We start from the raw sequence: 27,282 nt of genomic DNA on the forward strand, positions 1-27,282 counted from the left end.
GGGAAAAATAAAGTCCTATGTTTGCAGAAAATATTATGCTAGACTGCCCCTAGGCAAAATATTTATTAGCTTCCCTGTGTCTTCACTGTGTTTTACTTACTTACCTGGAGTCTTAGCAAGTGAACTGAGTTTCTGCCTATCTAAAATATATCATATTGAAATGAGAATTTGACTTCTTGCTGTGAAAAATTTTCAAATAACAATTATAACAAAAAGAGTAGAGCACAGGCTGAACTGCCCTGAATGACTACGCGCGCGCGCGCACACACACACACACACACACACACACACACACACACACACACTGTTATGCATGTAATCACACACGCACACACTCACATGAAATTTCACATGCGAATTTAATCCTGTTCTTTAATTGCACTAGCTTTTGTGTGTGTAGAGTCCATCCTAATGATTTCAGTCTGGGAATTTAAGACTTCCTCAGTTTAAAGGAAAATGAAAACGAAAATGTATGGAAGTGTGAGACAGCCAGATTCTCCCAAAGCAAATGCTAATGTCTACAGGGGAAACATGATATTTTAGTGTATTGACAATGCATGATTCTATTAAGACCTTATTGTTTGTCTTTGTCAGTTTCTCAACTTGAAAATAGAGCAGGGCAGCCTTTGAAGAGTTGTTTATTGTCTATTGAGCAAAGAGGTGACGTGGTGACTTTTCTGAAGGCCTGCCTCGGCTTGGGGGGACCTGAAATGTGCCCAAGCAGAGAGCTCCCTTTCGCGCTTTCCACAGGAGCCCTTCTGACCTTCTGACCTTCACTGTGGGTTTCTGCCTCCCTTCTACCTGTGCTTCCCAGTCATGTGATACTTTTGTATCTACCTTAAAAGCAAAAGTAGCAACAGAAAATGCAGCAGAGGATTTGAACCTAGGGGTAATTTTGCCTTTCAGGATTCAAAGCAAGACTTTGTAATAAGGGAAACTTTCCTGTAGTTTGGAATTCTAATCTCACCTTGGAGGGGCAGCAACTTTATCAGGCACTAAGAATGATGTCACAGACTGGATCTGGAGAGTGGATGCTTGATCTTCATTGAAACGTGCATTTGTATCTGCTTTGCATAGCCTCTTTCAGTCTGTTCACCACCACCACCACCACCACCACTATGACCACCAAAATCACTGTCACGTTTATCCAGGGAGGTAGGAGAGCTTCCCGGGAGAAGCAGTTCTTGAGCTGCATTTGCCAATGGCAGAAAAGGCTTCTGTCAGTAGTGAATGAAGGAAGGGTGCAGGGTGGGGAGAAAGGATGTTACAGTTACTCCATATCTTTTAGGTATTGTCTAAACTCTGAATGTTCCTTTCCATCTGAGAAGGTAGGGTTGGTTCCCGATAGCTCCATTTTTGACAGCTGTTCTTTAGCACCTTATTACTCTGTTGAAGTAAAGTTGAGAAATAATATAAATTCCCTGTACAAACACATTTTTAAATTTACTATGATACCAGAACTGTAATACAAAGAAAATATAAATGTGAAAAGAAACATGTGTTTCCACATGTAAGTGCCTGGTCAGGACTGCAGGGAAGATGATCAGATGCACGTGTGTGTGAGTAAATCTTCTCGGTGGAACACTCACGTATGGCCGTCAGCAGGTGTGGGGCGCTGCAGCTCTGGGGCCACCGGTGGTGAGTTCCAGCCTCACAGTGCAGCAAATCCCGCAGCGCCCGAGAGTGCATTCATTTCTCCTCATTTGCAGCATGGTTGCCAATTCACTGCAGTCCTGGAAATTCAGTGGATGGTATAACTGCTCAAGTGTAAAACAGGCTGGAGGTGCAAATTTTAGACTCAGGCTCTCTGTCTGCACAGCTGTCCAGTGGCATGGTCCTCAAGGGGTCAGACTCCACTGGCATTGCAGGATGCCAGCCATCCTGGCCTCCACCAGCAATCATTATTTCCAGCACAGAAAGGTCTAATTAAATTTTCAAATTTCCTGCTGAGTTCTACTGCTTTAGATAGTGAAACTTGTAGGTTTAGGCCCTTCCTGTGGTTCGGGGAGTTGCAAACAGGCAGACCACGATTACTTTCAAGGGCTCATTGCTGTGTCCTTGATGACGACTCTGACCATCAGCTTTGTTGGTGACTTCCGAGCCTCAATGTCACTTAATGCTAGAATTTTGATGTCACTGCCTGCATCCAGGAGAAGGGATGCTTAATTATTTAATTTCCACTAAAGCATACATTTCCTTTGTCTGTGTTACTTGTTTTTAGCCCAAGCTGATCTGCTTCTAGAAAGGAACAAGCAGCTTTTCCATAAGTTTCATTTTGCCTTAGCCTTTTTCTGGAATAGCCTCACTTTGCTGTCTTACACCCAGTGCCCAGAGTTAATGAAGCAAAATAAGAGATGTCCTTAAACAAAGATCAGGCTATCTAGAAAATGTTTTTTGTTTATTGTGATCCAAATATTTTGTAAGTCATACCTACTTTGAAAGAGAGAAAGGAAAGAAAGAAAGAGAGAGAGAGAGAAAAGGAAACAAACAGCTGGTGTTTAACGACTCCGTCAGACCCAATTATAAAACATCAACTAGTTACTTTGATTTGTGTGTCTACATGCCGTGGGTATACTTAAAAACATTACGCTCTGCCAGCACTCATTTTGGCTTGTTTACATTTATCTTTCAAATGTATAAGACTATTGATGGCACCTCACCAAGGTCACCACCCCTTTATAATCATTAATTTTTAATCTGGAAAAGAGTGGTGGAAGCTGCACCACTGCTCCCTGTATTTACTTGGGAGCTCGAATGAAAATACACAGAGCTCAAATACGGGCTAAAATAATCCAGGAAAGCTCCGCCAAAGGTCAGCAGTGTGATATAAGTCTGTTTCCAAAAGCAGCAGCCCTTTATTTAAAATACTTTCCCATTTAATTTAATCATCCTTGAACTTCCTGTTGAGGGTTTTGAAAAATACATGCAGGGGTGTGGGGAGCGCAGCATGTGGAAGACGGCGGTATGAATGTGGGCTTAGACTTCTCCATTTTTGGGTCCAGTTGTTTGGCCTGGCTAAGTCACCATTGTCCATTTTTAAAGGCATGATTTTGGTATACGCGGGGTTGACATTTCAGCAGCCTCTCCACTGCTTCTTCAGATTTGTAATAAAACTAAAAAGTCACACGCACGAGAAGTTGCAGGGTGGTTGCTTCATGTCCTATCTCTTGCTTTTCAGATTTACAGATATTAATGATACTTCGGGAAACCTTGACTTTAGCTGCCTATCTCCATCGCGAAACGACTACTGGGCCATGCTGGCCTACAACAGGTCCAAGCTCTGCAACATCCTGTTCTCCAACGAGCTGCACCGCCGCCTGTCCCCACGCGGGGTCACATGCAACGCCGTGCACCCGGGGAACATGATGTATTCCTCCCTGCACCGCAGCTGGTGGGCCTGGACGCTGCTGTTCACCTTGGCGAGGCCTTTCACCAAGTCCATGGTAAGTGGACGGCTTCCGGCATCGTGCACACCTTCAGCACACTGTCAGGATGGCCCTCCTGGCTTGTCACTAAGAGTTTGGGCTCCTGGACCACACCAGCGGGCCTGTCCAAGCCTTGCAGAAAGGCTCCTGAGCATACTTGCGTCAGCCGCAGATTGAGTCTTTTTCTCTGAAGAAGCCTGGGAGGCTGGATAGGAGGTGTGGTTTTTGTATCCTCTGGAGGATGGCAGATGGTCTGGATGGAAGAGATGGTGTGTTTCTTTCTGACGTGATTTCTCTTTTGACTGTGAAAAGTTTAAAATCTGTTGTGGTGCCTGCATCCCTTGAGAACTCTGTTAATAGGTGAAAATACAGGTTTGTGGTTTGAATCATGAGCGGGTGTGTTTTTGTGTGTGCATTCACAGCAAATCTGTATCAGATGTTTTGATTTTTCTTTTAGTGGAGAATTTGTGCAGTGTCTTCTGGAGGAGACTTTGTGGCTATAGTGGACCTTATTCTTTATGTTCCCCAAAATAAATCTTCTTGAGTGAGTTACTCTGCTGTGGTTAGAAGTGTTCATGGAGGTGAATAGGCAGTTTTTACATTTTCGGTGGTTGTTTATCAACGGTGTCTACAAACTTCTACGGAAGTATTTTATTAGAAAGTAATTTGAAAGCAGAATGTACATTTTACACCGTATATTTAGTGGCCTGTTCTCCTAAACCATAGATCTTTAAAAGTGCTTCCCTCTTAATGTACACCAGGATTTCAGTTCCTGAAACAGAACAGTAGTACAACAGAAATTACCCTTTCCTCGAAAGCAGATTGGCCCTTAGAAGTGTCACCAGCGGGCTGTCGTGCAGCTTGATCTCACGGCCACTGAGCAGAGACGGCTTCCTCTCCTTCGCCTGCTCCCACCCGTCGTCTGACCTTCTTGTTTGTGTGTAGCTTTTAAAAGAGTAACACACAGGTTCAGAACTCTGAGAAGCGAGTCAGTGCGTGTTTTATTCCAGTCACCACAGTGGTGTTAGTAAATGTGTTCCAGAATCAAATACTTAACACCAGGAAAGGGGGAGAGAAGAGATATGGAGAGTATTCTCCACTTCCTGGGATAAAGTTGATATCTGAAAATAGATGAGCAAAACTCACAGTGCCAGGGTTTAGAAATTTCCCCACTGCTTCATTCTCATAACTGGGGAGGAGCAGATCACTCTACGCAGCGCTCTGCGTGATAATAATTATGCCTGTTAGGAACGTGGGTCTCAACTTGGGCAAGTCACTTTGGGTTTCTGAGTCTGGCTACTTACAGCTGAAGTGTTGATGGTACATGTGCTATAATGTTGCTAGTGATGAATGAAGTATGCATAGTCTTGGAGATACAGTTTCTGCCCTGATTGTAATCTGGTAACTTGCGTGGTACCCACTGGCCATGTGTGGTTGTTGAAGTTTTGAAAGATGGGTAACTGAAATTTTTATCTGCATTTCTTTCCAACTAGTTTTAATTTTACAAACCCACATGGACCTAGCAGCTGCCATAGTGGAGATCACAGTTAAGTCAAGGGCCTATCACAGAGCCTATTGGTGATAGTTGTGTAGCATTTTTGCCAAGATGGCCATTGTTCTTGTTCTAAAATATTGGTCCTTAAGAGTGTTTTCCAAAGTGTGGTCATTGCTGATGGGTACAGCAAGCATCATGGGGCTTAAAGGAGTCTGTAAATTGGGTTCCTAGTGGAAGGTATAGGGGAGGAAGGGATTCTATCTCTGACTGCAAAGGCCCATGGAGAGGGTTAGTGGCAAGGACAGAAACTTGTCTCGTTAGAGAAGGCCTGATTTGATGATATCCAGCCTGCACATCTGGTCTCTGGCCCTGTATAATTGGTGCTATCACACCATTTGTATTCTAAAAATGGTCCTTTTTAAGAAGATAAACAAAAGGATTAAGAGGATTGTAGACTATGTATCTGAGTTTAGATTCTTGTTAAAATCCTCACTAATGGTGGCTGGGAATTTAGCTCAGTGGCATAAGCACCTGCCTTGCAAGTGTGTGGTCATGAGTTTGATTTCCAGTACTGATAAAAAAGACAAAAAAGACAAAAAAAAATCCTCACTAACAATATATTTACACATTTAGGTTCTTATGAATTTTAGCCGCGGAGGTTCCATTTTACTCGGTATATGAAGAGGTGAGATGGAGGCTGTGAACTGACTTATCAAACTCATGACCAGTCACTTCTTGGTGCTACACACATAGGGCTCTGTGTGTCCATGGAGGAACAGCAGTAGATCTTGGTCATTTTCATTGGCAGGGAAAGAGGGCTGCTTAGAAAGGTCGCTCTTGCGTGCTAGCCTGTGTAGGTGGCTTGTCATGCCTACACTTGCAGTGAGGCAGTTGTTTCTTGGGTAACAGTTGCACTGCAGCCGTGTTCATGCAAACATACTTTCGGACAGGACCATGCACTGGATCCCCGTTCCCAGCCCATGTCAGGCTGGATTCCTAAATGTGCGTGGAAAACTCAGCATGGATGCAGCGCCCCGTTACAGATGGCTAGCGCTGCTTTCGTGAGCATCGTAGCTCCATCTGCGTTTCCCTTACACAGAGGGCTTCCTTCTGAGGTGAGCGTGGCTGGGGGGCACTTTCTGTCCAGTGAGGCCAAGAAAAGGAGAAGCCCAGCCCAGCCTGTGCTCAGGAGCCCCGTCTCGGCTTCTGCACCACGGCTGACTCCCTTAAGCATTAAACAGCAGTATTCTAATATCAACGTCCCTTTTTTATTTGCTGTGACTTGCTGTGACTACGGTGATTTTAGTTACAGTAATTAGGTCACCCTTCATGGAGTCAGGCTATTTTAAGTGCCTCTTTAAGGAATATTGTTGCAGATCAGTAATTTTACAATTGGATGTTCTTGTGCAACTTTATTAAATGTAATCTGTCTTTTAAATGTTGCCCTTTTACAGTTATACATTTCTAATTGTTGCTGTAAATGCATTATCACTTTGAAATTAATTAATTTTTCCATTTTGGCCGCCTGCAGTATAATAATCACTAATGAGAAACTCAAAGGGATTAATTCTCAGCACAGCGACCCCTTCTGACAAAACCACATCTCTGCTGCCCTCTTTAAGAGATCCAGAGTCTGGGACAGGTGTACTAGGGATTACAGAAGGAAGAAACATTTATTTTCACTTCCTCTAATTTATAATGAAGTAGAAATAGTGGATGAAAGGATTATTTTAAAATGTAGTTCCAAAAAGATGCAGAATTCGTTAGCAGCTGCCTCTGAAATACCTTAAAGGAAATTAAGGCTTTTGGACAGTTTTCTCCACTGAAGCCACTTCATAGGTACGTTTTGTTTCCTTTCCTGTCCCTGTAGCTTCTTTTATTCAATTAAAATACTCGAAAATTATATCTTACCTGTGCATGTGTTAATGTGTATTAGTTTCTATGGTTTATTTTTACATGCATATTACCTCACAGTGTTTAATTCACGAAACCTGACATACGGAATACTCTGGCAACCTAAGAGAGCTTCTGGGGGAATTTTGACTGTCTCAGGTCTTGCACGCGTGATGATTTTGGAATCTTACCCTACTCCTGTATGCGATGCAATTTGGCGGTTTAAGCCAGATACCACGATGTTTTACAGGTCAGAGTCTGTGTTCCCACTTAGCCCTCCTAACAGTTCTGCAGTGCTAGATTATTATTGTTACTTTTTCAGTTGGAAAACACCGAGAGCTTACCCATCTTGTTTAAGAATGTTGAATTCAGTTTTCAAAACCGTCGCCAGTTACTCCCAGGTCCATTTATTGTGTCAAATGCACCCTAGTGCCCCTGCCATATGTATCTAATTGTGCAGTTAAGTTTCCTTAACATGTTTGACAGCACCTTCATGAAATCCATCCCCGTCTTTTTCCACATAAACTCTGAGTTCTGGTAAACAACATCTCTGCCAGAGGTCCTTGGTCCAGGCCAGCTCTGTGTGGATCGGCATGTAAATTTGAAGCTGAGCACTGTCACGTGCCTCGTAGGGTGTTTTGTGCAACCAAATATTTGTGTTGGCAGGTAACAGTGGAAAGCATATCATGTGTTAGGGTAGCAAGAGCTTAGCAGATGTTTTAGAGAACTGCGTTTTCAAATCATTTTACATTAAGGAAAAAAAGACTGGAGTTTGTGGAACTTCTGAAATGATTGGGTTTCGTTTCCTGTGGATGTAAAGCCAGTCATTGTGCTGAGTTTTAACAGATGTGCGGCTCCCAGCTAATGGATGGACCTGCATTGCTAGTTCTGTTGCACAGTTATAAATTATTACTAGAAAAAAGCACGAGATGTCATTCTTGTAACCTTCAGGAAAGCCAAGCTGGGTAATTCTGCCCTTGAATAACCTGCAGCAGGGTGATTTATAGACACACAATTTAAAACATAATGAATGAGATAATAGATGTTGATTTGTTCTTTAAATTAGTATTTTAGAAAAACACTTCTCCCCCTTAACCAATTTAAATACCTGCTGCTGACCACACTATAGATTTCATCAAGGACAAAACCTTTCTGTTTGCTCTTTATAGGCTGTGGGTGTGTCATGCACAAGGCAGGGAGAGAATACTCTTTTTTTAATGCTGGGAGATAGAAATGCGATTTGTGAAGTGGAAATTTCAGGATGTTCTTCACTCATCTATGTTGAGACTCCTGAATGAGTAGAACTCTTGGGCCATGTGGCTCTCGCCTGTCCAGGTTTATTAGCAAAGTAGACTCTCAGGACCGCTCTGGTCTGGGCCACACATGAGCTCTCGGGCAGCCATGCCTGTGGTGCGCCCCCCAGCGCTGCTGCTCCCCACACAGCTCTCCAGTGTTCTTCATACTCTCCAGGGCTATCATCTGTGCTGGTTTTATCTGTCATCTCTCAGTTCTGAACGGCGGTTGAAAGTTTACACTGTTTGCTTAGTCCTGGGGCAATGGATATGGTAGTTGGAAAACAGTAGAAGGTTTGGAATCATGAGCCCTGCATATCCAAAACTCAGTTTTCTCCTTCCTTTTGATTGTGTAATTTTGAAATGATTTCTGAGGTTAATTTTCGGTTTCAGTTCATATATTTTCATTATGAGTTATTACCACTTACAGTTGGGTAGAATAATAAAGGTTTGGTTGGTTTTTTTTGTTGTTGTTGTTTGGTTTCATTTATCCAGAAGCCCGGATGCAGCCAGCGGAGTCTGGCTTCTATATGAACAGTTCTTTATAATTTCTCTAACTTTCCTTTCATGCTTACAGGCTGGCTGCAGCAGTGCCAGTCATTTCATTGTAGGTGATAAAGTTGAAGGCCACATAAAATAGTGGGGTCCCTCTTTGTGTGCCCTCCTCCAAAGAACTTTCCTCCTAGGCACTTCACCTCAGCTCCCACTTGTCAGCTCCCATTTGGCCTGAACACAGGTGCAAGGGTGTTTGGGGAAGGGGGCAGCTGGCATCCTGGGCCTCTAGCATGATGGCAAGGAAAGTGGCTCAAGTGGTAGCTTTGGGACAGCTATCTCTGTGTAGACATCACAAGAGAACACTGGGTAGTTGGTTGGGCATGAGAGCAAGTCAGAATGGAATGGAAGCCACTGGTCTGAACCAACCCTACCCTCTTGGCCAGCCTTCACTACTAGCCTCTGTGTACTCTTCTGGGCTCTAGAATATGCTCCTTCTGCACTATTGGTCACGGCCTCCCTGGGCAGCAAAGCTCCACCACAACACCACACCTCAAGGATAGTGTCAAAGATGAGATCAAGGCCGCCTTCATGTGCTGTTATAAAAGCAAGGACCTAAAATCCCAATGAACCTCAGCTGTACTCTATGAATGTTTGCTGAATGAATGGACGGATGACTGGAGGGCTCCTGGAATTTCTCCTTCATGACACTGAGCACAACTTTAATTTTAGAAAGATAATATCTATAGTATTATATTTAATATCTGTATCCCTCTTTCTCAAAAGCGGTGCTTTTGTCTTCCCCGTACTGTGCTGTTGGTCAGCACAGCAATTTCTCAATAATTATTTGTATATGAATGAATGAAAGACAACAAGATGCTCCATACATGACGGCCACTGACGTGTTCCTTGTTATAAGTCTGAGAGGTGCAGGATGTGGCAGTTTAGAAAGTGCAGATCAAGAAACAGCGATTTTGGGGATCCACGCAGAGGCACAGGGCCTGGGAGCTGAGGTGGAATCCAAGACCCCAGTCTCCTAAGCTCATGCTGGAATCAGAGGTCCAGCCCAAGGTGTGTGTATGCACATTGTGGAGAGTGATCCCCACAGTGAAGCTAATTAACATACCATCACGTGCACATGGGCTTATGGTAGGAATATTTAAGGTCTACTCTTAGCATTCCCAAGTTATAATTCACCATTGAACGCAGTGGAACATAATGGTTCTGCTTAATTGCAACATTTGGACCTTTTGACCAACATTTCTTCATTCTATTCTCTGCTTCTGTGGAGTTAGCTCTTTGGGGGTGCAGATATCCATGAGATTAGAGTATTATTTGTCTCTCTGTTCTGGCTCCTTGCATAGGAGGGGGACACTTCTTGCTCTGTCCTAAGGGTTGCTTGCAGCTCTCTGTGTTCCTGCGGTGGGCGCTGTGCTGGCCACAGGAGATCCCTCCTGCTGGAGTCATGTAGGCCACAGGGCCCAGTGCCCAGCAAGGCAAGTTACAGAGGGCCAAGGGCCAGGCTGGTCCTGTGCCCCCTTTTTAAGCTCTCCTGGTTTCTATTTGGCCCCCATTCACAGCATAGCTTAGCTTTAAGGGAAGGTTGGCCCCTTCTTGTTAAAAACAAAGGAAAGGCCTTGGGAGGCTGCAGCCATAGCCTTTCCACTCTGCAGGATAGTGTTTTAAGTCTGGCTCGGCCTTTGTTCCTGAATGAGTACCCGAGAGGGGAGAAAGTGCCTATCTGGCCTTAATATGTGTGACAAATTATTTAATGAACATTTAACCAAGATTTGAAATTCCCCCAGTTTTATCTTGCTCGCTTCTTTTCTTCTCAGGCCCGCTGGCATTTCAGTAATGCAGCGCCTCTTCATACCTCGCTTCCTAGCTCTTTTATTACTCTTTTTTAAGTTAGTGCTGCCTTCTTTGATCCTCCCCCCTTTCAGTTTCCTTTTCTCCAATTTCATACTTCTTTACAGTAATTTTTGGCCTCGGTGTAGTTTAGCTATTGAAAGCCAGTGTGATTAAACAGATGCCAGGAGTTTGTGTTGCCCTGTGACTTTCTGGAATGTTCCTTCCATGAACATTAATTTCTGTGTAACTCACTAGACACGTTGATTTTTCCCTGTGAAGTGAATAGTAATTTTTTTTTTAGCAGAAATGAATAGGAGTCAACCCTCCTCCTCCTGCTCTTCCTGCTCACTTCTTACTACACAAAGATAAATCAGCTACAGCCACGTTCCCAGCAGTGAAGGCCGAGCTCCCAGCACCTGGGCGCACCCCATCGAACGGGATCTCAGGATCTGCTTCCTGTAAACTGTCCTGTGTTTTCTGAGCAGTTGTGTATTTTCTATGTGTCCTTACCTTTTCTGGGCCTCAGTTTTCTTAGGTCTTTGATGAGTCAATTAACTAAGATTTATTCTCTGTGTGTTTATAGAACAGTTTAATTTGAAAGTAAATCAAAAGGGAGGACTAATGCAGATTCACAGACTTTTTATTTTGCCAGATTTGGATGGAAAAGTAAACTCACCACCAGTAACCATCACTGTTATTTAATAGAAAAACAAGTATTTTAACACTAAGATTTGTAGACAGGACACAGTTGTGGAACAAAGCAGTCTTGCAGTGGAATATATTTGATTTCAGGAAAAACTCATTACTGGCTTGCTGTTTTTCTTTCTCGTTGTTGAAAGTGGTGGCCTTTCCCTTGAGCATGCCTGGCCCAGAGAACTCCAAAGGTACTGTTTCAGTTCCATAATTATGAACATCTTTTGAATCCCAGGTTCCAAACCTGTAGCAAAGCTGGCAGCCTGTCAGTTACTTGGATATCGAATCAGGTGACCCCATGTGCGAAAGGCAGACATTTTTAGACACATCCCATAAGGGAGTGAAGGGCGACAAAATCTTCCTAGTGTAGCTGGTTTTCTTTTTTTAATATGCTAACATCTCTACTTTTGGAAAGAATTCAGGCATTAGTGAGTGAAAGAGAAATGCTGGAAGCTGGACTCTGCCTCAATAAAAGTCATGTGTAGACTGTAAAAGGCTTGGCACGGGCCTTTTGATGTTCATTCATTCATTCATTCATTCATTCACAAGCAGTGTTGGGCATCTACCCTGGGCCAAGGGCTCGGCTGGAGATAGAATGAGGAGCAAGGTCCCTGTGCTCATGCAGACCATGTGCTGAGCAGGTGGATGATTAGCAGGAAGCAGAGAAGAGAAGGAAAGAACCAGTTAGATTTCAGACTGGAAAAACCTGCACTTTCTTGAGTAACTATTTTTCCTAGTTTATCTCCACAGAATTCATGTGATCAATGTCAGTTAGAAAACAAATAAACAAAAATGTTTTTGATGCATGTATCTTTTGCTTTGCTTAGAAAAAATGCGCTGGGAATTTGGACTAGAAAATTAAATGAAAGGTTACTGTGTGCACTGATAAAAGGCTCATTTTTTTGTTTTGGATCGAGAAGGAGGCTGAGAGCAAACTAGAAATGCTGATGACACTGCTGTCTTTTTCCTTTGGCAGTACAGTGAAAAGATATCAGGAAGGAAGACCCATAAAACTCATAGTAACCTACCAGTTTCCTGGGAAGTGACCATCCAGGGGTGAGGCAGGGTGGAGACGGTGGAGCGGAGTGTTTTGTATATGTGCCAATTTCACACTACGAATGACTTATAATTTACGATAAATATACACTAATACAAAAGAACAAAAACAATTTTAAGAAAGCACTTTGTCATTGAGAAAGCATTTTTGGACCTTGGAGAGGAAGTGTGGCAGATGTCTGTACTTTGAAGTCTTGCCACCTGCCTGCTCTGTGTCCTTGGCCAGCTTCCTGAAGTATCTGTCTCTTGCCTGGTATTTTTGTGACACTGACCACTGTCCATCTCGGGCCAGTATTTTTGAAAAGTGCAGAGGGCGAGAGTGGAAAGTACTCGGAAACATTTCACTAGAACTCAGTAAATATCAGCAGGTATTATTACTGTTGAGATGACTGTACTACTATCATCATTGATAGTATAATAATTATCGCAAGTGTTCATTCTTGCTTCATAAAGATACGCTTCGTGATGTATTTCCCCACTATTTGGTGGTTCCTGGTCATAAGGCCGTATGTCTGTTGATTTAGATGAACCACTCTGTCTTACGCTTTTCCCACTGTGTTGGGTGTTCATGGTGGAAGGGTGTCTTACTTATTCTTCTTTATACTCTGTCCAGTATGATGCTTTATAGGAAAAACGTTCTTTATAAATAAGCACTTTTTTCCTTTCTTTTCTGTCTTTTAAAATTTTACCTTCTGTCAGTGCGTGTAGCACATGGTGTTTACATTTCTGTGTGAAATGAGTATGTGTACATACTCGTAATTCTTTTTCTTATCCACTTCCCTTGTCCTTCCTTAGCAGTCAGAATATTTGATGCTATAGAAGTCTCACCCAGTGAGGTTTGCCATGCAGCCCAAAAAGGGAACATGCGCAAAACAATTTTTAAAATCACAGAAGACATTAGAAATGGGAGTGAGTACCATTCTTTGATTGCAGTGATAATGACGATATATTAATTCTGTGATCATAAGTTACTTCTTAAGCATGTGTCATATATTAGTCGTTCTCTGCTAGCAATTTATTTCATCATCACAGAAATTATAGAAATGCTAGGAAATTGTTTTTGTCCTTTTATAGATGAGGAAACTCAAATTGGTCTTTTGGTTTTGTTTTGTTTTGCTGTTTTGTTGATTTGTGTCAGGATCTCTCTGTGTCATCCAGGCTGGTCTTGAACTTGCTACATAGCTCAGGCTGGCATGAAATTCACTATCCTTCTGCCTTAGCATTCTGATGCTAGAATTACGGGCATGCATCACCACACCAGGCTGGGAACTGAAGTTCAGAGATGCTACATAAATGATCTTACATCACTTGCATATAAGTGACAGGGACAGAATCCAGTCCAGGTTTACTAGGGAGCAAACATGTATTTGTAATTACTTCAGCTGTATGTATGTATAGAAGCATGCTTGCTGATCACCCCTCTAAATCCTTGTTCCAAAGAGCAGTGGTAAGAAATTAGGGATTAATGAGAGGCAAAGAGAAGTGCATAAGTGAATGTGTCCTTGAGAAAGGATAAAATTTTGCAAGGTTGCATTTCATAAACTTATGCAGCTGTCACTAGGGAGTTAAAAGAGGACCTGGAGGAAAGGCAAACTTCGTTCTAAGTTATTAGCTGCCAGGGAAAGCAGCAGAAGTTACTAGAGGTTCTAAGACAGACAGCCCTGATCTTCTCCTGCCCCTGCTTCGTGTCTGAGATGGTGACCTGCAGATACGTGGTCAATGCTGAAACCATAGGCATTCAAAATGGAGCAGAAAATATTCACAGTTTGAGTAACACAGAAAGGTAGAAATTGGTAATAACTTTATATATATATTGTTATCTATCACTGCATGGCAGATGAACTTCACATTTACAAATTTAGCCCCATATTTACCTATTACCCCCACAGTTTCCGTGGGTCAGGAACAAGGCTTGGGCTAAGGGCCCTCTGATTTTGGGCCTCCCAAGCTGCGCTTAAGGTGGAACAGTCATGCCAGGAGCCCCTGGGGATATCGAATCCTCCCAAGTCCATGCGGTTGTCCCAAGACTATGTTTCTTGGGGCAGTAGTTTGGGGGCTTTGGTTCTTACAGTGTTTGGGTCCTTGACACTCTTATCTGTCCCCCATGGCAGCTGGCTTTATGTTGGCTGAGAATGGCAGAGACTCCCCCAGCAGAGCAGAAGACCACACACGTGCCATTTCACTGCTTCTGCCACGTTCCCACCTCCCAGGAGAGAGTCACAGAGCCTGCCCATGTTCACAGGGAGACCATGTCACAGTGGCGTGAGGACAGAGAGGAGCCCCTTCCCATCTGCCCACCTCTCTGTGCAAGCTGAATTTTGTTTTGCTTTTCTGGGTCTTTTGATGACAGTAGTTCGTGGCCCGAAGTAGAAATCTGCTCTGTCTGCTTCTCTCCTTGCCTTGCCCTTCTCCTGTCTGCACCCCGTCTCTGTTTTCGTGCTCTCTTCTCTTTCTGGACTGAGAGAGACATCAAACGCACCTTGTATTTTTCTTTATGTATTCATACATTTCTGCTTCATGATGGGAGGTAATTTAGCCTTTTAGTGGGAAAGCTTAAAAAGGAGTAAGGAAAAGCATGGGCCATTGTTCCTAAAGTCAGGTGCTTGTCTTTGTGCTGCGTTGGTAGTGGGTGCCCATGTGAACCAATAGTCCAAACTGTCTTTTGAAAGAAATTTGTGTTGTTGGGATTGGATTTAAGTTTCAAAAACTGGCCAGAAACACCAGATTTTTTTTTTCTAAGTTGTATAACTAAGTAAGGCTCCCAAACCATTTTAAAACCCACGTAAAATATGATTCTGTTTTTTTTTTCAGTATGTGTAGAATCTCTAGGATTTGTTGTTGTTTGTTTGTTTTTAAACAAAATGGAAGGGTAAAATAGACTAAAAATCTCCTTTTTTCTTTTTTTTTCCTCCAGAAAATGGGGTAGAGATTGATTTTGAATACTAAAGTTTGATTTTCATGTCATAAAACCACCCATGTCATAAAATACCTTATGTAGTAATATTCAAATTTCCCCTGTGAAATACAGAGCTATTTTACTGAGCTGGGCTTTTTTCGCTTCTTCACATGCCACCTTGTGTAGAATCTGTACTACTTTAAACATTTCATTCTTGAGTTTCATATGATGGGGTCTCTTTAATCATTTACATTCTGAAAAAAGAAAGTGAAATATTCTTTAAGAAGCCAAAGTAATCCACGAGAATATATGGTGTTTGTTCAGCTGGATATCTTATTTATTTGAAGTACTGAGAGAAATCTCTTCTGACTGCTCAAAAAAGGGAAGGATAAACAGTGAGAGTGTCCAAGTAATCTGAGCTGGAAAGTTCCCTATTTCAGAGAAAAGTTATAAAAAGTATATTTGCTAGATCCAAAACAAATACTGTACATCAACTACTGAGTCTTGCATAGTGTTTTCTTGGTATTCTCACTCTTTTTAAAGAAAGAAGGAGAACACTCCATAAAGCCTGGGAACTTTAGCTTTTTGGATATTTTCATATTCTTGGGCAGGTGAAGAATATAAGCCTGCCTTTTTCTTTTTAGAATGCAGCATCTTTTGGTTTATGTAAATGCTGTGTGCTGTTTGTCTCTCTTAATTCTCTATGACCATAAAAAAACAAGTAATGAAATTAGCATGGCTGAAATCACAGCATTCAGCTTGAGCAGATTTCCTATAAGGAAGACATTAAGAAGATGCCTGAGATAATGTAAATACAACATTTTTTGAAAAGGATTAGATTCTGGGATAGACCCAGTCATGAAAGTAGTATAATTTTCTCCTCCTTTTTGTGCTTTGCATTCCAAGTGTTCTAGAGAGCTGGCAGCCTTCCTGTGGATGCAAAGTAGGGGAACACACTGGGCTCCTGTGTGCCGACTCTGGGCGGGGCCGTCTGGGGCGGGGGCAGTTCCTTTTACACTTTCTCTCCTGTGTTCCATCCATCAGTGTCACTTGGTCTCATGCCAGTCCCAATGCTCTGTTGGGTTCATGGTGTACCCAGGGTGGAGGTCTTTTTGATCCAAAGCCAAAATGAAAATGAACATAAGTAATACCACTCACCGTTGCCGAGTCCACTTGACCATCGACTTGCCCCATGTCAGTTTGTAATGGGAAGACCAGAAACACATTTGAGGTTTCCTGGTTCCCGGGGGACAAGGGAATGACACCAACAGCTCACACTCCCGAGGGCACACTTTGTGCCAACATGTGCTCTAAGTACCTTCCTTGCGCCAACCTATTTATTTCCACCATCCAGGGAAAAAGGTGAGAGAGGCAGGTTTATCTCAGTTTGGTTGGAGGAGGATTCTGTGTGGTGCAGCAGGAAAATTGTCCATGGGCTTTGAAGTTAAAAAAACAGCCCTCATGAATCCTCATGCTTCAAGTGACCCTGCTGTCAGTTGCAAGATGCACGAAGTCCTTGTGCTCATTTTCTATACTTTGCAAAACAGAGAAAGGCATCCCAGTGTTTTTGAGTTCCTTAGGCACAGCTCAAACATGTAGGATATAGTAGAACTTGGAAGTATCACATCCCATCAGTTAATGTGAACTGTCCTGAAATCTTACTTATTTAGAGCAGCTCTAGCAAGGGTGTTATTTATTACACAACTCTAGAAGGTATGGAGTGAGGCTGCAGCAGGTGTGGAGTCCCCTTTAACTCCCATTTTATTCAAAACCACCAAGGAATTGCCGTAATCCTTCCATTTAATTTTGAGATTATACCATGCTATGTTGCGGGAGCTCGTTGTCAGAAACTATATCAAGCCATATTAATTCTTACGGTTACCATATGAACTCCCTTCAATTTTTAGTGACTCATACGCATTTTATTTACCCAGGGCTCTGCTTGTTCTTGCTGTAAGCATAACCCCTAGGATCTCTTAACAACAGACCAAAATTAACTTCATCCTCTTCTGAGCTTCTAGACATATTTCTGTATTGTCCATGTGCAACAAAAGAGAGTGTTGCAGCCCATTGGGAAAATGGATACTCTAAGAAAACTATTGAGAATTTTGGAAAGCATTTTTATAAATTCATTTCATTTTGATTTTTATACCAGCATCCAGATAATAAATCTTTTAATCAGATATATGGGGGTGTACACATGTCTACACCGAGTCACAATTCTTCTTTGGTACAAATAAAATTATATTTTTTCTTTCTCTATGTATTTGCTAGTTCCTTTCCATTGTGCCTGGTATTCTCTTCCTGTGAGCTACATATATCTTCAATATATCTTTGTGAAAATTTTAGGTGTTTTTGTGCTCTAGGAAAGACAATAGGTGCTGGCACTGGTAATATTAAGGATGCCACCGATAGCAGGGACTCAGTAAATGTCTGTTTCTCTCTCAGTCTGTTTGCAGCTGTGGCTGTGCCCTTAGGAAGTCTCTCCAGGATAAGTACAAGCTAGGCTGGGCATTTCAACCTGCCACTTTTACTTCAGGAATTTTTTTTTAAGCTCAGTATTTACCAGAAAAACTGTATCAAAACTCATCATTTTGAGTGGAAATATAATATAGAGTGAGTTCCATTAAAATAATTAAATACTTTGAGTAGGATGCGGTGACACATGTCTGTAATTGTAGCAGTCAGCGAGACTGAGGCTGGAAGATCACTGTGAGTTCGAGGCCAGCCTGGGCTATACAGCGAGACCCTGTCTCAATAAATACAACACAACACAATACAGTACAATGCAATACAAAACAATACAATACAAAACAATACAATACAATACAATACAAGACAAGACAATACAATACAGTACAATGCAATACAATAAAAATGTTTTAATGCAATCTTTAACAACACAAAGATAATCTTTTTTCCTCCTCTTTTCCTGCCTTCCTTCCCCTCCTTCCCATCCTTGCACTTTTGCTTTAGGAATATCTGGTAGCACTTGTATGGAGCAACTTTTTAAAATGTAATTTGAATATTCCTTCTTTCTTTTCCTCATTTTCTCTTTTCTTCCTTCTCTCTTTCCTTCCTCCCTCTCTCCCTTCTAAATTCTCATCAAACCATTTTGCCTCACACATTTTACAGTGAAGAGTTCTTTCATTTAGTTTCTATATATACCAAACTTTGCAACTTTTTCCATTGTGGTTTTCTTTAGGATTGAGCACATCTGTATTATACCTCAAGGAGTAGTAGTTGTCACCAAATTTTGTGATGGTTATTTCAATAGGTAATATATGTTAATTTGATGAAAGACCAAAACTGATGTTTTAGTTACTACTAAAGAAACTCCTCAACAAATCCGCTCCAGCGCGCTGTAGTTTCTCATTTACCCAGCCAGGATTAGTGGCTGAGCACATTGTTACTCTAATCTTCCCCTCAACTTCCAGGGTCTTGGAATCCTTCGGAAACCTTGCTTGCCCTACACTAAGTCAGGGTACATCATGATGTTGAAACATGATGTCTTATGTTTCTCTAAGTTACTTTTTTTTTTTTTAATGTTGGAATCTAACTCATATATACTTACCCATGTTTGTGTTTGTATATTTGTGTGGATCTAAAACAAATGTCCTATGAATAGTGATCTTAACTAGGGGTGATTTTTTTCTGGGCTATATTTCACATGTGGAAGTCCCTATTGTAACCCACATCTCAGCATCTACTATGGTTGTACCACCCCTATGTCCTTATACCACCCCCCCACCCAGTCCTTCTTGTGAGGATTGCTGCTGTAGAACTATTTGATCTGCTATAGCCTGATAAACCTTCCCTGAGTGCCTTGTGTGTCAGGGGCTGACTTAAGGGATAACAGATGCAAAAATGAGCCAAATATCATCCCTGCCCTGTGATGCTTACCTTTGCGGGCACAGAAACAAGAGAAATGTTACAGTGAGGTCAGGTGAGTACTGGTGAAGATGTGATGGCCTCTGGCTTTGGGGCAGTCATGAGAGTAGTCAGAAAAAGCTGGAGAATGAGGTGGCATCTTTCCTTACACTTAAAGGATGTGTGGCAGGTGAGAATCTAGTCACAGAAAAGAGCGGCTGTTTTAGGGTTATATTGCAGTCCTGTGACTAGGGACTAGGAGTACAGTCAAAGGGCTATAAACTCTGTGATCTAGATAAACAATATTTTAATGTAGAATTTTTGTGAATAAAAATTAATATCACAGTAAACAAAATTTCAACTTAAAATCAAGGCAGAATTGGTATTATTGCAAAAGTTTGAGCAGTGAACAGGGATTTGTAATGACTTGTGCCTCAAGGAGGTAAAGGAATTCAGATCTCTGGAATATATATTAAAATTGGTGATATTGACATTGTGGAAGCAGAAATAGATATGCAGCTTTGAAGTATGAATTGAATATTGAACGTAAATATACAGGAATACATATGGGATCTGTAAATTTCTGGATAAATCTGTTAATAAGTACATTTATGCAGATTTCCAGTAAAGGAAAGTGTTTTATACTTGGGTTATTTCATGTTTAACAAATTATTTTCTTCTCTTTTTTTTTAAAGTACTGTCATTACATTTTTGCCTTAGGGATACCTGATAGAACTAGTATAGAAAAATATTTTAATGAAATTTAAATTATTTTTCCTACTGATAAATACATTATTTCTAAAATTATCAGATTGTGACTCTGCTGCAGTGTCTCTGAAATAACTTAATATATCTTTTCACTGATGACATTTAACTAATGATATAAGATTCTAAGAAGAGCATCTGTGGAAAATCCAAGTGTGATTTCCATAACATTTATAAAAATTATCATGTCCATTCATTATTTAAATAGCTGTGACTTTAGTGAATGCCAACATTAACAAAGCATGTTAACATGATTTAAAATACGTAATGTAAATAGCAATGCCATCTGATATCAAATCAAAGCATCTGGCCTTGTGGAATTGCCCCGTGCCCTTAGGAGGGGTCCCTGGCATTGTTCATAGCAGGGAGAAGCACATCCTCTGTGGGCTGGCTGCCTTTCCACAAGCTCCGCCTTTGAGTTCCCCGCAAGATTCTCTCTTTGATGTTGCACTGTCTTGCAGTGTGTGCCCCTCTACAGCTTCGATCTGGTGTGCACCTAAAGGAGCTGGCATATGTGCAGATGACTGTTGATATTCTCTCGGATTGTGTTTGTGTGCCTGCACTCTTTGGTCTGCTGATTTTTTCTTAATTGTTGACTTCATCTATAGATCCTATGGGCTTTTTTTCCCTCTTTTTTTTGATCTCATAGAATGGTTCTTCCAGGGGTTAGCACGAGCCCTTCTGAAAGTCTGTCACTTTATTACTTTGCGTACAGCAGCAAAAAACTTTTGCTCCAGTCCATTCTTGCTCCTTGTTCTCTTAGTGCCTTCAGAGTAATGCCAAATTACAAATCCTCGGGTACAAAGAGCTTCACTAAGGCAGTGCTGCCTTGTGACTTACCTGAAAATGCAGAGGTGAATTTTACCAAAGTAACTGGGTGGGAATATGAAAACTCTTTTTCTTGATGTACTTTTTCTGTTCTACATGCACAGTTTTTTATTTCCATGTATGAAGATCTGTTTTGGAAAGTATCAGTAGCCGTTCTCACAAGAGTCTACCTACCTACAGTATTTGCAGGGCCCACAGAGACACACATGACAATGACACAAACTTGGGCAGCTTCCCTTCGACTTAGAGCTCGCGTTGTCTTGTTTCTAGGTGAGACAAACTGAGTTGTCGCTGAGAGACCATGATGCATAACTTGGCCTGGTCAAATTTGAACTAGAGACTTTCTTTTGGTTTTTACCCCCTTTCCCTTATTTCCTGCCGGTCAATTGTTTGTTGTGAAGCAAAGTTGTCTTAAACATTTATTAATTCTCTTATTCCATATATATCCACACATGGTCATTTTATTTTAATTTGTAGCATATAATAATAAACAATATAAATTGATTTTTATCAATACTGGGGAAGGCAGGCAGACATTTAAAATTATATGTGCCTTCACAAGCTTAAATACTGTATGCAGTCTCTCATTGGAGTGAGGCAGAACACAAAGAAAATGATAAAGAGACAAGGGGACGGATGTACTTTAATACGGTAGCAATCCAAGGGGACAAAGAGAGGCGTGAGGAGGAGAGGAAGAAGGTGAAGTGAGAGAAATAATGATATTCCATGTACATGACCCACTAATTCCAGTAAATGTAAACATTCTCTGCCATAACGTGAACTAGAACAAATAGAACAAATACTGTCAACAAGCACGGAAAAAGCAATAGGGGAGGAAGAGGAGGGAACAGGAAGGGAATTAGACAAAAAAAAAAAAGCTATAGAATGTCCATGTAACCAACTCCCCATGATGATTTTAAACTGAGTAATTGCAAACATGTACTAAGAAAATTAAATTAGCTTTAAAAAATAAAAGTGTTTGTAGAGCTTCATCCATGTTGTACAGAGGAACACACACACACATAAACTCTCACAAGTATTAGTGAGCACCCATAGGTGGCGCCATGCTTCATCCATGTATGCGTTGGGGATGGAATTTGCTTGTTGAAGCTGAGTAGGGGCAGGGGAAGGCGACACAATGATTAGTATGTCCTTATTGGGTCTGAGGAAGGAAAAATAAACCCTTCATTTCCAACACTTTCCATTCCCCGTGTCACCTCGACATTTAATTTACTTCACTTTCACGACCACTTGGAGTTTTCCCAGGTTAGTGGTGCCTATTAATTATAACCTAGAGGGATTATATTAGTAAACTAATGGACTTCAGTATCCAATTGGAGGGCAATAGATGACTCGGGAAGGGCTAATTCACATGCGCCGAGCTTGGCAAGATGAACTGAGGCTTATTTTCGCCTTCTCAGGTGGCTATGGTTTCTTATAACCATACAAGTCAGGGTAAGAAACAGGACCTGGAAATGTCGAGACCCTTTCACCATCCCATTGCAAGACAGAGAGTTAATGCCGTTTTCACCATCCTGTGAGACCTTTATCGCCCTTATAGTTTAATGGATGCAATACTCATTAAATGCATTTTGAGTGGATGCATTTTTGCTGCACAACTGGGCATTTCCCACAGGCCTATGAGGTAAGCATTGTTTTAAGATTCAGTTGGTTGGTTATCCATGTCTCTTGATGGGAAGAGTAGTGGGGGTCCATGAATCCATCGTACCCAGACAAAGACCTTCCTCTTTCCATCTTTCTCCCTGCCAACCATTGAGGTTCTACTATTTTTACCAGTTCTTGCTTTTCCTCATTTTTTCCATTTTAGTTTGCACATATGAGTCGCTGAGGTATGTTGCATAATTGTAAGGTATCAGGTAACATTTATTAAAACTTATCGGAATTTACTTTCTATACTTGCGTATGCCATTGTTAGAGACTACTTGTGATTATCCATGAATAATGATCATCTAGTGTAAATGCAGTTGAGCACTTAAAAATAATACCAGTGATATGTTTGCATTCTTGTTCAGCCTGAAGGGTGGCCTAATGTTGCCAGTGAAACTTTGCAGGACTTAATTTTAAATTCCTGAGAAGTTATATGTAATTGAATCAGCAGTGAGTCTCTTCCCCAAGCCTACTTCTTCATGGAAAGGCTCTTCATTATTTTGGAACATCCCAGAGCCATTTTTGACTAGCTTATTTTTATTTTGTCTGTTTAAATTAATTAACCCAAAATTTAGCTGCTTAGTGACAGTGACCTGGATGTTTCTTTACAGAGCTTAATTGCGTAGGCCTGGATATAATATTCATATTGAAAGTCTTTGACTTTAAGTTTCAGTGATTTTTATCTACCCAAGGTAAAAAGTCAAAGAGCTAATGGGTGTGTTAATATTGAGGCTGTCCCAGGCACTGTGTTGGGCGTGGAAGGAGGTGGTAGAGCTTCAAGTTTCATAGGTAGATTTCCATTTTCAAGATGTCTTTATCTCCTATCTACATAATATTATCAACATACATAGTTAGAGAAATACAAAATAGCAAAAGAGAAAATATTTTGCAGTATGGAAAAGTGCCCAATTACTTCTCTTTATGTAAATCGAAAATAATTTTCTTGCAGTAAAAGACTGAATATTCTCATTGGCTCTCTCTTCTTTCTCTGAATTAATCAAGTGGGATCACTGCCTTGAGTTACTCTGCTGGAAACCTCTGGCTCACAGGACTCCAGGCTCATGTGTTGCAGCGAGAGTTAAACACAGTGAAGATGGCAGAATCTTCATAAAGTCAGGCTGTGTGCTTCCTGGGAAAGTCGCCCCCAGCAGGCTATGTTTCTCAGGTGTCCATAAAACCGATTCCACCCAGCATCTTGATCTGTGGGTGCTGGAGATTTTGCTGATAGTTTTAAAATCGAGACTAGTTTATTATTATTATTTTTAGTATATTGTAGTACCTGACTTTACATATGGTGTTAAACTACAGCATTTTCAGCAGGAATTAAACCAAGTCCATCATTCCCCGGGTAGGCACTTTGCTCTTTGGCTTTGACCTCTGCAGTCACCTGGCACATGCACAATGGCTTTTGGCATGATTTCCTTTTTACTCTTTGAACAGGGAGCTGAGATGAGGATGGGGTCTGCTTGCAGCAAAGTAGGAGTGAAAATTGCTTATCCTGCAGGTCTGATACAGGCAGTAACCTGAGGAAGTAAAAGCTGCCCCGTGAAGTTTGTAGTCAGCCTTTGAGGTCTTCTATTTGTCTTGCAGAAGCTGGCTAAAGATGAAAGTAAAGAATCACAAGTGGCATTTTCATGCTTCTCAATAGGTTCTGGGCAATCGGCTTGTGAACCTGCATCTAAATGTGCACTATTAGCTTATAGTAAGTCTCATTCATTCCCAGATTGAGGTTGGCCCACAGCATCGGATATAGTGAGTCATTCTTGCAAATGTACTGATTCATAGAGAGTTCATGTGGTTTTCCATGGAAATTGCACTGAAAACTACAGCCACATTTTAGAAGGGCTCAGTTTCTATTGTTCTCATTTGAGTATCCTTTGGATAATTTTCAGACTTACATGCACAATGCAGGATGGTGGAGAAGAGCAATTACTGAGCTGGTAGGCCATGGGCCAAGAAAATTTTTATGTTATTCCACTTAATTTACTTCTCACAGGAACCACTTAATTTACTTCTCACAGGAACCTCCTGGGTTTTGAATTATTATGCCCATTTTATAGATGATGAGATTGAAGTTCTGAGTGATTTACCTAGACACATTGCCTCTAGCTAGAGGACTAGTGCATCGGACTCAAAGGGCGTTCTCTGCAATTGCCCTTCACTGCTTCCTTGAGTGCATCCCTGTAGGGCATACTATGGCCTCTGCAGGGTGTGTCTGGACCCTAAGACTCAGCACACAGTCGCTGGGCTAGGCATGATGGTAGGATGTGACACGGTGGCTGAAGAAGCAGGACGGCTCCCTGGGATTTGGGTCAGGAGTTACAAAGGAGCATATTATAAGGTTGCGTCCAGTCCTGCCTTTTGGGACATCGAGGTATGGACGGGGCATCTCTTAGAGCCATTTCTAACATTCGTGACTGGAACAGGGAAGGTTGTGTTTTATATATTGCTTAGATATTTGCCATTTGATTTTATGTGATAACTCCTCTTCTGCTTTTTATCTCTCCTTTCTTTCCCAAATACTCCTGCTTCAAGTGCACAGATGTCTGCAACCCTGACAGAGAATAGATCAATGTTAGATTAGCTGTCCTGCAGCTGCCTGTGCATGTGGAAGAACACTGGCCTGAATCACTCAGATGTGCAGTTTGTAAAAGTGAAAACTGGCATGGCCTGTCCAGTGACCTGCTATGTCTTTCCTTTTGAGGAACTAAACAGTACATGCAGCCTTTCGAGCTGTCATGTAGTCTGCATTAATCCAGGTCACATGGCAAGGAAGGACCAGACCCAAAAAGTAGCATAACTCCATGGCAATTTATTTATTTGAGTTTTCACTTTCTCCCTTAGATGAGGAAGTATCACTAGCTTCTCACCACAACTTTGGAAGAGTTTTCCTGGGAGAATAAGGGTGAGAAAATAGGGCCCCAGAAGACAAGAGGGAGTTGGTATTGTTAATCTCACCTACTGAATTCTCTCCACAACCATTGCCCATGTTTTCCATTTTAATAATGGACATCCACCAGTATTTGTGGTTGTCCAGCTATTAAGTCACTGCTGAAAGCTTGATGCTCCAATGAAGATGGAACATTTGACATTTGAATTTTTAAAAAGCCCAATTAAAATGATACATGAGTACATATTACACTGTCCATGAATGGTGACGTTAACTTTCATACATCTTTCTTTCAAATCAGGGGGCCCACCTACTAGATTCTAGGTTCTCCTGGGTGTCCCATATTTGACACAGGCCCTCCTAGCCTTCCAGATTATCATCCACTGCTCTTGCATTCCCAGTGATCCAAATGAGAAGCTAAGAAAGAAAAGAGAAAAAAAAAATTAATAAAAAGAGGGCATATATTTGGAGAAGGTAGAGGATTCTGGGTAAGGAAAACTATCCAGACAAGACAGTTTTGTGTAGATGGAGCTCTGATCTCCTTTTATGAAAGAGGAAATAAAGATGATCCAGACAGATCCCGTTGCAAGGAACCCCACACAGGTATGCCTAACTGGGCATTGGGCAAGGCAGCCAGAGGCAGCAGTTACTTCCCTGCAAAGCTGTTTTCAAAATCATGGCCATTCCCAGCCCTGTACCCTTTACAGGTCATGCCTGAATACCTTCAGTGTGCCATATGTAAAAGTAGATTGGACATGCCCTATGAATTATACCTTATTTATTATCATGGAGCCCTCCCTTTTTCTGTCATGCTTTAGAATTATGGGCTGGAGCAGTTTTTAATTCTCTATTTATTTTAGGGGAGGAAAATGTTTTTCTTTAACCACAACATTCATGCAATACCAACTGCTGGCAGTTTCCCCAGCATTTAAGGAAATATTGTTGTAGGACTTTTATGTTCTGTACTTCAATCAGCCAGAGCCAGCAGTATCCCAATAGAAGGACCCTCAACAGACCATTTTCAGTATTTTGCTACAATTAAACTCCTCTGGTTTTAGCCCTCAGGCAATTTAGTACCTTTTTACATATGCACATTATGAACTTTTGACCAGGGTCTAGCAGTCATATATTAGAGTGCTGCTCTTGAAAGCAGGCTTAACAAGTTCCTCTGAGTATTGCAGTTGGAGTCAGTTGTGGAAAAGGTAATTTAAGCAACTTGCAGCGAGGCCATTCAGAATCTCAGCAATGATCCTAAATATCTCTCTTTCTCTCTCCCTCTCTACCCCCCCAGCCCGTTTTTTTTTTTTTTTTTTTTCTTTTTTTTTCCTTGTTTCCTCTGGAAGCTGGTAGCAAGAGCTTTCAAAGTCTGTGATTGATCTTTTATTCAGTAGCTAACGAGGGCTGTGATTCTATTAGTGAGCTACAAGGCAAGAGAACAGTGATTTAATGAAGTGTCTAGTGAGCCGGCCATAGATTTATCCTGTTGTCGCTAATTTGCAGTGCCGTGGCAAGCATAAAGGAAACGGCGCTCGCGCTGCTATTAAGCAGGTATTTCCTTAGTAAATTGTTGTAAGGTCAGGTACAGTTATCTGAGCAAAAGCAATGCCTTACCTCTTCAGTGTCTGCAAATGACAGCCGCCTTGCTGAGTGCTCACTGAAGTGGAACCGGGAGATCAGAGGTCCGTCTCCAAGTCGCCCTTAGCGGAGGCGGGAGCAGATGAACTGCCAAGCAGGAGTAATAGAGTCATAATTGGTGATTAGAACTGGAAAGGTGCGATAACATCTTAATACAAACTGGCGTATGTTATAGTTACTGTCAGTTGTTGTAAACTCGCCCTGCGCCTGGACTAGTTATGTTTCCTGTGATTAGCTCTGAGAAACGAGGCAGCAGCCGCTGCGACAGCCACAGCAACACAGGCGGCTGTGGCCGCTCACAGGGTCTTGCCCTATCCCTGCTGTGTTTCTTGGTCACCTGCACTGGGTCCCCTTGAACCGTGTCACGGTAACCTTTTCCCACTATCCTAAGAGGACCGTGATTTCATTAATGCCCTCTGATTCCCTCTTTTTCCAGGCGCAGTGACATTTATGCCCGCTGGCTTGGAGGCTTGTTGAACTTTTGTTTTATTTGCTTTTGCTAAGGGGAGGTATTTGCCTAGTGTCAAATCCAC

General features: G+C 41.7%; 1 protein-coding gene across 5 annotated transcripts in view; it reads left to right on the forward strand.

Annotated features, from left to right (window-relative positions):
• Wwox (WW domain containing oxidoreductase) overlaps positions 1–27,282 on the forward strand; it is an 895,605-nt gene that overhangs the window by 260,391 nt on the left and 607,932 nt on the right. For all 5 annotated transcript variants that reach the window (XM_063246722.1, XM_063246724.1, XM_063246725.1 and 2 more), the window contains exon 8: positions 3,179–3,443. In XM_063246722.1, the coding sequence (XP_063102792.1) occupies positions 3,179–3,443 (265 nt within the window). The remainder of the gene's footprint in view (positions 1–3,178; positions 3,444–27,282) is intronic.

This window comes from Cavia porcellus, unplaced genomic scaffold, assembly GCF_034190915.1.
Source record: "Cavia porcellus strain 051 isolate PalLab524CR breed Dunkin Hartley unplaced genomic scaffold, mCavPor4.1 scaffold_4, whole genome shotgun sequence".
Classification (NCBI taxonomy): domain Eukaryota; kingdom Metazoa; phylum Chordata; class Mammalia; order Rodentia; family Caviidae; genus Cavia; species Cavia porcellus.